At 36.7% G+C, this 13,096-nt stretch overlaps 1 protein-coding gene across 3 annotated transcripts; it reads left to right on the top strand.

Moving 5' to 3' along the window:
- The first annotated feature begins 3,127 nt into the window (after window positions 1–3,127).
- Window positions 3,128–10,845, top strand: LOC103715674 (deoxycytidylate deaminase). 3 transcript variants are annotated; one of them, XR_005508756.1, is made up of 9 exons: window positions 3,128–3,420; window positions 3,521–3,596; window positions 4,896–4,935; window positions 5,120–5,178; window positions 5,416–5,453; window positions 6,004–6,067; window positions 8,408–8,461; window positions 9,535–9,611; window positions 9,937–10,038. XR_005508756.1 is itself a non-coding variant. In XM_039119708.1 (9 exons), the coding sequence occupies exons 1-9, from the start codon at window positions 3,230–3,232 to the stop codon at window positions 10,309–10,311; spliced, it is 810 nt and encodes a 269-aa protein (XP_038975636.1). In that variant the 5' UTR covers window positions 3,128–3,229; the 3' UTR covers window positions 10,312–10,845. The 3 variants fall into 3 exon arrangements, 2 of the variants coding, with proteins under 2 accessions (XP_038975636.1, XP_008801624.1); XM_039119708.1 differs by lacking the exon at window positions 9,535–9,611 and adding an exon at window positions 10,122–10,845 and having other exon boundaries at window positions 9,941–10,038; XM_008803402.4 differs by lacking the exon at window positions 9,535–9,611 and adding an exon at window positions 10,122–10,845.
- The last annotated feature ends 2,251 nt before the right edge of the window (window positions 10,846–13,096 follow it).

The raw sequence follows: 13,096 nt of genomic DNA, 5'->3' as shown, positions 1-13,096 counted from the left end.
CTTTTAAACCTCAGAAATTGAAGGCTTCCAAAACCCTTCTAATCACTTTGCACAGCTACCAAATCTCACCATCATATCTCCCCTTAATGCACCATTTTAGGCCTTTGGGGCACTCCAAATGTTCAAGCGATACATGGTCTCAAGACCAAGCTAAGAGAGACCACTGGAAGGAGCATTTGGTATAGCCGGAGCCTGATCATTGATCAATTGATCAGGAACCGAGACGACTTCGATCCCATTCACAAAATGAAACAGAGCCATTCGATGGGATGAAGGTAAGAACCAACAAATCAGAGGTTACATTCACTGAATACTCCTTGAACAAATATGTGAAGTTGGAACTCTTGAAAGTGAAATTGTTCATGAGGACAAACTCATCCGTTGTGACAGTCAACGGGGCTGAGCTCAGGTCATGGCCAGAATTTGAAAGCGGGTAGAAATAGAGGCGGATCCAAGAAAACAATATTTTAAAAACAATATTATTATTTTAAAAACAATATTATTTTAAAAACAAGAAAACTCTCGAGAGTAATTATTATTTTAAAAACAATATTTGTCGATGAATTTCTCTAATTGTAAGGACTGATTTAAATTAAAGAAAAGCTTTGGATTGTGAGATTTCAAATTAAAGAAGAAAAAAATAGAAAGTTTAAATTTTTTTTTGTGTAGTTAGGATTCTAGTCTTCTAGAATTTTGAAATGTACAAGAGGCTGTGTGAAGGGGTATTATTTTATTTTTTTTTTTGCTAAAGTAAAAGGGGTAGGGGGGAGGAAGGGACAAGGCCCATCCCCGCGTAGCAGCCCCCACTGGGCCCCCGCCCCGCCAGGAGAATGTTCGATGTGGGCAGAAATGGCCGTGTGTTGGGCACCCCGACCGGTTTTACTCATACCCTCTCCACCCGTGGGCCCGGCTCAGCTACTCCTCTGAGCTCTGGCTCGAGTCCCACGTGTGAGTACGTCACACCCGGCACCACCCCGGCTACTAGCGGTTCAAGAGCGGTCCTACACCACAAGTCCAAGCAGTGACCAAAGTAGTGAGCTCCGGTCCACAATTTAATCGTCGCCGCAGCGATTCGAACTTGGGACATTGTGGTTAGAATTGCTGTCCAGTACTACTAGGCTACCACCATGGTGGCAAGGGGTATTATTTTCACCTGTCCCTTTTATGGGCAGTGAGGCTGGTTTCCGTAGGGCTTCTGTGTTTTTCCCTTTTTTTTCCCCTTTTGTTGGCTGGAAGTTGGGGGTTGAGGGTGCACAGGGTCGGGGGCATGCGGCTCCACGCTTGACGGCAGGCCCCATAAAACCAACAGCGACCCTTTCCCACCATTTATAGTACTTGCGTCAAGCATGTGATATATCCATGTTAAAGCATGAATATGATATTTTTGGAAATAGAGGTTATTATTTGTTGTGATAGTTTAAGAATTTCTTAAATTCTAACTCTTGGTTGGTTTCCATAAGTTAGGAACCTAAAATACTTTCTAGATTAGGATTCAAGAGATTTTCTAAACCAGCCTTTTCTTCTATCTTTTGTAGTTATATTGGAAAGTAATTTAGTCATTAAAAAGTTAACACTTCGGGGAAACACAAGAAAGTATAAACTTTGCAACTGTTGCCTAAGCAAAATGACTTGTTAAACACTGGCAATAAGATTATAGAAGATGAATATACGATCATGAGCGGCTAAACTCTTGCTCCTTAGTTCCATCAATCAAGATCAAGATCGAAGGAAAGTTACCATAACCATTGTCAACGAGAAAGGATGACAAGGAGTGGCCGTATGACATAGTCCAGATGCAGAAGCAGGAAGGGTGGTTCGCTGAGAGCCGAAAGCAAAGAAAACCAAGCAGGAGAGGCCATCGGATTGTGTCGTTGAAAGGAAGGATCAACTTCTAAGCAAAGCTAAGTGATTCAGCTACGAGACATAAAAATAAGCATTTTTCCACTTTCAGTTTTAATCTAGTTGGAGCTAAATATCTTAAACATGAGGAGTTCTGATTTAGAAGCATCATTCAACTTAGTGTGGACTACTTCGACCAATTTGGGTAGGACTGAATAGGGTTTAGGGGCGAGATTTGCCAAATAGAGAAGCCGAATTGTGTGTCAAACTTTCAAAAGCCATAACTTGATTTTATGACACCTAATTAAGTTTTTTTTTTTTTCAAATTCAATAACTTTTTGAGCTTTATAAAGCGACGCCATCCTTTAAAAGTTTGATGGACCAAGTGATTATATCCAAATTCTATCATTCAGATCTCGAAATGGATCGATCAAACTAAAATTTTTTTTTTTTGTATGAATTTTGACCGAACACGTCTTCTAATTTAGAAAAAAAAAATTAAGTAAAACAATTGAGACATAGTTGATATAGAAATTGAGATCTACCTCCTGTAGAATTTTTAGTTTTTTCATGTTTATTTTCACTAGCCATATATATTTTTGAAAATTAAGTCATGTTCGAACTAGGAGATGAAAATGACTAGAGGCTATGTTTCTCAATTTATAAATTATCAATGAAAGAAAAAAAACCTACTATATTTTCTTCTTCCTCGAACGGGAGTGTGCTCGATCGGATGACAGATGCCGAGAATGGATGGTCACCACTGCTCCCAAGAGAATGAACAAACGAGAAGACATTGAGAATGAAAAAGTAGATAGATGATGGCAGAAGGTGGACGTCGAAAACAAATGAACGGATGGACGGAAGAAGTGGTGTGAATGAGGAATACAATGGTGAGACAGTGCAGAAAGCACCGAAGAGGCGGATAGCAGTGGGGAGGAGGATGGGGCAAAGTCTACGGGGAGACAAAAGGGTGGAGATGGAGAGGATGAGAGAGAGAGAGAGAGAGAGAGAGAGAGAGAGAGAGAGAGGTGAAAACCTACTTCTAAAAAAAAAGAAAAGTAGAAGTATTTTTTTTTTAATTTTATTTGTTTAAAAAAAATAAAAATTATTTAGAGAAAGAAGAAATGAAACAAGATAACTAAATATGTTTTCTTCACCGACTTCCCTATTTCTATTAAAAAAAACTATACGAAATTGGGCCCTAAGACATGCCCCTGGACTTTAGCCGGGGGCTCCTTATAACGCCGTTATTTGTAACCACGATCTTTTCTCCTTTCCCGCGGCAACCAAAACGCCCCGCTTCACGCCCACTCCAAGTCTCCAACCCCCCTCCCCTTAATTTTATTATTCTATTTTTCCCGCCTCCCGCTCTCCGATCGCCGCCCCCATGAGCTCGAGAGATCTCGCCCTCATCTCCGTCTCCGCGGCCATTGGAGCCCTCGCCTCTTTGATTGCCCTCCGTCTAATCTCCTCGAACCTTAAGAGGCCCTCTCCGCGCCTCCTCTCGCCTCCTTCCACCAATGGTACCGTCGAGAACTCCACCGATCAGAGCCCCTTCGATCCCTCCAAGCGCAAAGGGTTTGTTTCAAAATTCCACTCGTCTTTCTATTGATATGATAAATTTACTAACTTTGCTGCAAATCGACGTTTATCTGAATTAATTCTGGGAAAAATTTAGGTATCTTTCGTGGGATGATTACTTTATGGCCATTGCATTCCTTTCGGCGAAGCGTTCTAAGGATCCCAACAGGCAGGTGAGGGCCGGTGTCCTTTCATTTGTTGCTGCCATTATGTGATTTGAAATTTTGGTGTACTAGAGAGCCTTTTTTAGGGTTTTTTGTCGTGTTTAGTATTACACAAGTCTAACTTACTTCTAATGAATTTGCAATGAATTCTCTAGGGGCAAGTGGATCCATTGCCCGGAAAAGCAAAAGAAATTCTAGTTTTTTCTTGCGAAATCAACAGCTTGTTAGTTTGAATGTCTACTGTTTGTCAGATTATCTTTGCGAGGGTTGAAATCAATATAGGTGGCAGTAACCTGCTAAATCCAAGTGTTATATAATCCTATGCAGTTCTCTTCTGAGCCCTTGATTTTTTTTAATTAGCTTTGGTAGGTCAACCTGTAATTTTGCTGATTGTTTCTCATTGAAAGAGCTTAGTATGTAATCATTTTTACTAGTATCAACGTGGTACACGGCATAATCTTGATGATGCACAATGGAAAAAAAATTAAGAATTAGTCATCTGATAAACAATCTTTTGCTCATCAACTTTGGTCTCGTAAATATATCTTTGAATGGGAAAACATATGTAGTTTAATTCTGAACTGCTTTGCTGAAGTAAGGGTTCGATTGTTTCAACCTTCTGATAATATGGCAGACATAACTTATAAAAGTCAATGAGTTTAATTTTATCTTACCAAGAGTTACACCTTGCATGAGACTTGCTGGAAGCTTTGATTGATGACTGTATTCTTAGTTGACACAAGACAGAATAAGGAAATAAGGAGTTAAATTTACCAAAATAAGACCGTTGCAGCTCCATGTTCTTGCAAATGATGCTTTGAGATATGCGACACTAGCGACATGTAGCTATTTGATCAAGGAAATCTCATGATCTTCTCTTCTGTATATACCTCTTTAGTTTTTTCTTTTGGGACTTGTTTTTGGTTTCTATGTTACCTTTTCTGATCTATGAATTAATTTTATAGAAGCTTGAGAAAAAGCTCCTTAATGGTCCTCTGCAAAAGCACATATCTAATACTATCAAAGAAAATACTTGGTGGGTTATTCTCCATGAGATGAAGTTACATTTTATGAGTTGTCTCTCATAGTGAAGTTTGTATCTCTCATTGTACTCTGCGAAGTAAGAACTTTCTTTCTTATCCTTTTTTTCTTTATTTTTGATAAGAAGATATCATGCATTGTGTTTGGCGCTATCTTTTGATTGTGATTAGAGCTATTAGTAGCTCTTGTTCAAATCTCATTTCCTACATTTGGCTGCATTTTTGTTTCTTGCTATACTTATTTTTTGAATCAACTATCATTTTGTAGGTTGGAGCATGCCTGGTCAGTCTAAATGGAATAATTCTTGGTGAGATCAGAAGTTTGAATATTTCATTTCAAATCCATGACATTTAATGCCATTTATGTGTTTCCTATATTTTACTGTTTCTTACAATGTCAATATTATCTATTTTAACCAAAGTTCAAAATAACACTCCTCTATTTACTTTTTAAGTTTCATAGAGATCTAATTCTGTTGTTAACAAATTTAGGCATTGGCTATAATGGATTTCCAAGAGGTTGTTCTGATGACAAGCTCCCTTGGGCAAAGGTTAATTTTTAATAATCTTCAGCTAACTTTTGGTGATCCACAGAAATATTTTTTAGGCTAAATTGCTAATAGACCCTCCAGTATGCTAGTCTTTTTAGCTTTCCTCAGTATGCTATTTTATTCATTGTTCTTATATCCTATGTTCTATCCTTGAGTCCTAATTGTTCTGTTAGATGATCAAAAAGGAATTTAGCTTTCTTTTGAATAATGCAATCCTGTCATTTTCTTCTTCTACAGAAATCTATGAGCGGAGATCCACTGGAGACAAAATTCCCGTAAGTTTTTAACTTTCTTTTGAGGTTGATTAGGCATTCTTGTTTTTTCCCTTTTTGTCTTGAATGGGTGGTGGCTGTTTGGGGGGAAGGCTGTATCTTATCTATCATGGTTTGTCAATCCCCATTCTTTTCAAGTTTATCTGGGTTGAAGTTGTGTTAGGTGATATCCCATTTCGTAGATAATAGGTGAAGCAGGAGATTAACTGGATTTAAATTGATGGGATGGGGCTTGTATATGATGACTAATGATGATAGATATTCAGTGCTTTTTAGCTATGGCCAGTGATCATAACATGTCAAATACATTTCTATTTCTTCAGTCTGTTGACAGAAGGATTCAGGCTTGAGAATTTTTGAGTAAATGACATGTCTGAACTAATATTGTACTAACATACACCAAATCACAATTTTTGCATATGCATATTAGGGTAGATTAACTCTCTGTCTTGTTTTGTTACTTTCTCTATTTATTTGCTTCCTTGTTTGGTCAAATCAGCCTATAAACTCTATATCCATCATGAAAATTTTCTTGTCTTATTTTCTCTGGCAGCTATGTCGTTCATGCTGAAGTTAATGCTATCCTCAACACAAACCATGCATCTGCTTCCGGACAGGTCACTCTTGATCTTCGCTTTTGTGAACTAGATTAAATTTTGAGCTATATGTTAGAAATTACTTCAAATGATACAATAAATTTATAGTTAGATGGCCACTTAGGGGCTGTTTGGTTGCTGATGAGTTTTTCTAAAATAGATAATTATAAAGCATGATTATCTGGAAAGCAGGTTTCATGAAAAAATAGGATGCATACTTTTAATAAAACTCAATTATCAGGTTTTATTACCTATCAATTTTGGCAAAACAGGTTGCATGGATCATTTTGGGTGTTGAATAAACTTGTTTTGGTAAGACTTGTTAACCACAGGTTCGTCCAGATTGCTAGCTAGCATGTTGCACTTGTAGCACTGTGTATGAGCCTGATTTGGGTGATGTGAGGTTTCTTTACTCTTCACCTAAATAGTAATAGCTGACCTTTTTCAAATTGAATATCGGAGGCACATTTTTCGAGCCTGTCCTTTTTATGAGATTGACATTTATTATAGTTTTTGCAGCCTTTACTTAATTGATTGTCAAGTAGGTGCTAGGTCACAATCTTGCATTGTTATGACATTTATGCTCAGGCTTATGTCAGAGACAATAACATATGAAGCTTTCCAAATACTTAACTCACTAGGCTGATAAGCCACTCTAAGCATGTAATAAGCTTATTAGGCCATGTCAACACCAAGCCTAGTTTGATGCACATCCCTTTCTTGATGGGCTTGATTGTCAGCCAAAACTTGGTCCATGCCTACAAAACTACAGTCAGCCCTTCCTGGTGCCTGTTTCTAATTGGGGGCTCATCAGACCAAAAAAGTAACTAAATAGCCCTTATGTTGGTATAATTTTCACAAGTTGCTATTTTCTGAGGTTACTTGCATATCATGCTTTTATAATATCATTAAGCAAGGTCATTTGACAGATAAGTCCTGATTTTTTCGTTACTCCTGTATGTTTTAGAAATGTTCCAAGAAGATTAAATATAACTTTGAGAACATTCTCTTGTTAGTTTGGCTCACATGTTGGAGATAAATGTTCACCATGCCATTGCCATACAACCATATAGTTCCAATCTAATACATCTAGTTAAAGGCACTTACAAATGTATATGAACCTGTCCGCACACAAGTCGATGTCAGACATGATTGCTGGTGAGCAAATGTTTTACCTCCAGTGTGTATAGGTAATATTGGAACATGGCAATGCTGAACAGAGTACTCTTGTTTCCTCTGCATATGCATATAAAAGAAGGGTGCATTATGTAGTTAGAAGAATATTTGCTTTAATGGTATATGGTTATCTTTTTAAAGCAGAGTTATGAGCCTTTTTTTTTTAACCTCAAAAAAACTCATAAGTTATAAGCTTAACTAAAATGTTGTATCTCATCCCAAATAGAGCAATAGGGCGAAAACAGAAAAACAGAGAAAAAACAGAACAAAGACTGGTTCTAGTGTGAGCTATATGAATAAATAGGAATTATTTGTAGGATACATGTGAAGAAGTCATCATGTCAGCATGTCTTGACATGTTTTTATGTCTAAGGGTAGTGCATGGGCCCACGTTACTTTTCTGTCATGGCATCTCCATATTGCTTCCCATTACCATGTGGTTTTATGGCTGGTGGGATAAGTGGATAAAACTGGAAGCGGCTAGGAATTCTGCGTGGTTGGGTTATTAATAATCCAATTAGGAAGCTCAAATGAATTTCGGTTGAGTTGATCATCTGTGATGGAGCAGCAATAGGAAACTAGCTCCTTTAAAATGAAGGTGTCCTACATCTGTCCTTTTAGCCTGTAATGTTCACTTGCTTAGATAGCACCTCAGTTTTACCTAAAGTTGGGGAGTTTGACATGCTTTCAATACACGGATATATACAACGCACATAACTCGGACATTTTACTGCAAATAATGGTTTGTAACATCATTTTTAAGCAATTCCTGAAAGATTTGTATAATTCCTTGATTTTCTATGACTATATATATATATCGAGAAAAAAAATAAAAATGAGCTTGAATATATGAGCAATAGCTGATAGAGTGCTTGCAGACTAGGCAAATGCTTCTGTATTGTGGAATTTTCACCATACAATGAACATTACATGTGTGAATTCTTTTTGTGTGCTCATTCTACTGAAAATTGATGCATGTAACTTGGTATCCTTGCAATAACTTTTGAATCTTAGGCAGTAATAGCATATATGTCTATATCTGACTGTTAATAATTTTTTGCTGCACTTTGAAGGTTCCAACTGATAATATTTTCAGAATGCCTATATGTAACCACTTTACAAATATGTCTTTTACTGTATTGGTTACTTTTGCAGTAAAAGAAATTCCTTTTGACATTTTTGCAGAAATTATACGTCACAATGTTCCCATGCAATGAATGTGCAAAGGTTATCATCCAGGTTTGTTCTTGTTAATTTGGACTTCTTTTCTTCCATTTGTTAGGTCACCATCCAGGTTTGTTCTTGCATATTGATTTAAACATCTTATCTCCCATATCTCACGCGTAATAGAAATATCAGCTGATTTATATATGCTTTAGTTTTCTTTGTTCATTTAAAAATTAAGTTCAGTCATCTTTCTACAGAAAAATCCTTTGCTTCCAATGTAGAGCATTTTACCAGAAATGCAATTTCAGTGCCCTTTTCATGTTACTTTTGATTAAGGAAATCATAAAAGCCAGTGAAAACACTAAAGGATCTGTTATAGTGTTGCATGATAAGAATGTAGCTGTGGAGTCTGACATGCTTGCACGAATTTCTCTAGATATTTGTTTAGATGGAACTTGTGAATATGAAGTAATTGTTAACAAGGTAGGTGGAATAAAAAAGAAAAGAGCAATAACATTCATCACCATCATTTATTATATAACCCAAATTCCTGTAAAGCCCATGTCAATTACAGACTTTAACAAGGATCTCTGCTAGGTGTTCTTATTGGCCAGGTTTTATTTTACCCTACTCCATTATCATAAAAGTGAAGCTGTTTACTTCAAACAGTGAAAAACATGAAACATCTAATCCCCTTCTCTTGTCTCAATGATTAAAATATGGCCTCTTTCATGTCTGATTCAACAATTTACTGTTGCTCTTTAATGTAGCAAGCAAAATGTTCCAAATATTGCCTGTTAATGAGATAAAACCATCTAATGAAATCTCTGTCTCTGATCCATGATTACATCTCTTCTCTCAATTTGGTGAAAACCTTCTAGAGAGAACAGCAAAGACATCTAGCATATGAAGTCAACTGCTCTTTTGATTAGATTACAATCATCCGCCAGAGATGATTTTACTGTTTTATGTATTACTGAAACCCTTCTATTGCTTGCCCATGCAGCCGATGAGCTAATGCTAGTCCATGTAAACTTAAATTTCCTTTGAAGTCAGTTCAAAACCTAATGATAATACTAAAGTATTTTTTCACAGCCAGCAGACTAACTATGATGATTTTGTTGTATTAAACATGTCACTGCTAGAGAGTTTGATGTATCAATCTATATCCAAGAGTCTGATGCACATCAATTATCATACCATGACAAGGTTTTCATCTCAGGTGAGATCTCAGCTGGGAAGCAGTTCATATTGAAACTGGGCACTCACAAGTAAAAAATAGTTGATATCTCTGTTCTTGTTATCTCAGCCAATGTAAACCAATGCATTTGAACACAATATCAATATATCAGCTTTCATGTCAGCTCTAACTGTTAATGTAATTGAAAGTCTCGTTTAATTGATAAACAGATAGGATGCATTTTGTTATGATATATTTGTAACAATTGTTATTGATAAAATCTGCCTTCAGATTAGTATGATGATCATGCTGTCTCTCTTTATTCTCACTACTGCTTGATGAAATTGATGATTCTTCATTCTCGCAGTCAGGTGTCTCTGAAGTCATATATTTTGTTGAGAAAACGTTGGGCAAGTCTGATGCCATGTATGTTGCCTCTCACAAGTTGTTATCTATGGCTGGTGTTAAGGTATTAACTTCTTGGAACTGATTTATTGTTCACTTGTCTGATCCATCATAAGCTTGATTTGACTTCCTCTGCACATGTTGTAGGTTAGGAAGCACCAACCAAAAATGTCACAGATTTCAGTCAAGTTTGAGGAGCATTAGAAGCAATATAGTCCTCGAGTGCTTGCTATTGCTTTGTAAGATATCAACCTTGATATGTAATCTCATGTGGAAGCAAATTATTTGTAGTGGTCCGAAGATGATTTTTGAAATCAAAGAAAATGGGCGGGCTTAGCATGGAGATAATCTGGACTTCTTCAATTACCATCATTCTATCAGCCGCTTCTCCACAGTTCATACCAGCATTTCTTCAGGACAGTATAATCTTAAGACTAGAGTCCTCCTGGTGTTGGTGTTTGTAGTGAAAAGCTGCCACTCTTTGTTCCATGATTCCAGAATGCTTCGACAGAACTTGGTTATGTTGGGTCTGATTAGGTTGTCTATATTTTCATGAGTGGTTTTATCACTCCTCCTTAGGAATTGCTTACAGGGCCACAAAAGTATTCATATGCACTGCCGGCCTGCCATGTGGCATAAGGTGATTGGTGCTCTATATGACCAACCCCTAATGAATTGCACAACAACATGTATGGTACTAATTTCCTTTGTGCCGCATGAAATCCCAGAGATGAAGAGAAATGTTTGGTACCAAGGTTGGGAGTTATGGCATTAGTCAAGCTAGCAAGAATCATGTAAGCCCAAACTCAATGAAATTGTAAATCAGTTGGATCAGATCAAATTGTATGTCTTGGATCTTTCAAGAAGTTAATTATCTGAGTGGAGGATAGAATGTATGGTATATTTCTTTATTAGGCTTCCAAATATTGCATCAGGACACTAGAATCAGAATCATGACCAACCTCAGGGGCTTGGCTCTGCTCTCCTACCAATATCAATTCCAGTGACATTTTTTAATGGTCCATGACCATAACTCTTAATCCTTCTCTCTTTTCATTTAGAGGGAATCTTCACCTGCCCTTCTCTTCAAAAGAAGCTGTGAGTTGAATTGGCGATTGGATGTTCATGATACTCTATCACTTGAAGGACTAGCTGGTTTAGAAGATATAGTGGAGTTACTTGCCCTTCGCACCATTTGGGGTGTAGGCTATGGACATAATTCCCGGTCTTTGTATTTCAATCACTTGGAACATCCTAGCAAATAGGGTTGTGAATGAACTGAGCTATTTGTCAACAGCTCAAGCTAAGATTAACATCAGGCTTGGCTCAACAACCTGAGCTTTAACACCTTGGGTTTGTGTTTACAAAAACTTAAAAATGTAATTAAAAAAAAATGGTTTTGTTAAAATGAATAGAATCTTGGCTTGCTAAGATGCTCGATCTTGTTTTGGGTGATAAAAATGTGCAGGTTCGCCGCATTGATTGAGCTAGGCTTGAGCTCATTCCTTACATACAGGTCAAAAATAGGCAGCTTACTAACCTGGCTTACCTTGGTTCATTTGAATCCCTACTAGCCGCCAGTTTTGGATGAAGGTCTTCGCTTTGCTCTCATCTCTTAATTGAGAAAATCTTCATGGCTAAGCTTGCCACAAACATGATAGTGGTTTTTAAGGAATCCAATAATGTACTTGGCATCAACATCTTGAAGCTTAACTTATTTCTTGGCTTCAGTATTTTTAAAGCATGCACTTCTCTTTTTGTCAAATGTCAGTTCCATGATGTTCTGCATATTTATGTCGGATGACATTCTCACCCCTAGAACTCGACCTTCGTCAGTCCACAAGCACATTCACTCACTTGGAACTGAGTTGGCTATCAAAGATTTGGGTTCTCTTGATTTCTTTCCAAGTGCCGAATCTTTTTGCATTCCACCAGACATTTTTCTTAGTAAAAGCAAATAATTCTTGATATACTTAGAAAAGTATTTGTATATTTTCAAAATAAAGAGAAAATATGAATCTATATAAAACAAAACATAAAATTATTGGAGAGGTTAAGCGGTTGGCAACTTACTCCATGGACGTCAGTTGCACACCAGATTGGTCAGACTAAATAAAGCCTTAAGGAAAGTTATAGTACTACAGACCTTGAATCCTTCCCATAAGAATTTCCAATCTTTCTCCCATTTGTTCGAATATTTTTAGGGCTTCACTTCATTCTGCGAAAATGAATTTGCTATTTGTATAAAGATGGCCTTGAACTTTGTCAACTAGAGTGTTTTAATGAGGAAAATTTCTTAAGGTGGCGGAAAAGATGCACTTTTTTTTCTTGCAACTCTCAAGGTTGTATGCGTTCTCGATCAACACACCAAGGCCAGAAAAGAACAAGAGTAAAACTGTGACAAAAATTCATACTAGATAGAAGTAAATATGCAAAAGACATATCCTAAAAGGAATGTATAATGTTCTCTTTTGACACCTACCAAAACATTGTTACTGCAAAAGTAATTGGAGAAATTAAAAGGAAGATACATGTTAGAGGATACAACCTGTAAAAAGTTTTTTTAGTAGATTTAATAATTATAAGATGGTCAATGATGCATCCATAGAACAATTGCATGGAATAGAGCGAATTCTTAATAATTATAAATTACACTATATATATATATATCCATAATTTTGTTCTTTATTATTGATAAACTTCCTCCACCATAGAAGATTTTAATGGAAGTCTGAAACATAAGAAATAAAATATACCATTTGAGAACTTGGCTAACCATCTCCACACCGAGGAGTATCGTAAACAAGATAAAAATAAGGAACAAAATGCTGATAAAGTCCATGTGGTAGAGAAAGATTAGTCAAGCAAACCCACAAATAAGAGAGCCAAGCAGTGTGTCAACATTCACAAGATTAAAAAGATGAAGGAAGGTGCATGCTTCCATTATACAAAAAAATTAATATTCTTGAGCAAAAAAAAGGGTGCACTAGTAGCAAAGAGAAACTTTGTAGCAATGATATCAGGAATTAATATTCTTGAAGATAATAGGTCTTAGTAAATTAAATCCGACGCAATTAAACATGTCTACTCAAGATTTATGAACTAGTAGAAGATGGAAGTGT

This window comes from Phoenix dactylifera, unplaced genomic scaffold (assembly GCF_009389715.1).
Source record: "Phoenix dactylifera cultivar Barhee BC4 unplaced genomic scaffold, palm_55x_up_171113_PBpolish2nd_filt_p 000601F, whole genome shotgun sequence".
NCBI lineage: Eukaryota > Viridiplantae > Streptophyta > Magnoliopsida > Arecales > Arecaceae > Phoenix > Phoenix dactylifera.
The sequence above is the reverse complement of the archived record's forward strand: the minus strand, read 5'-3'. Positions and strand labels throughout refer to the sequence as shown.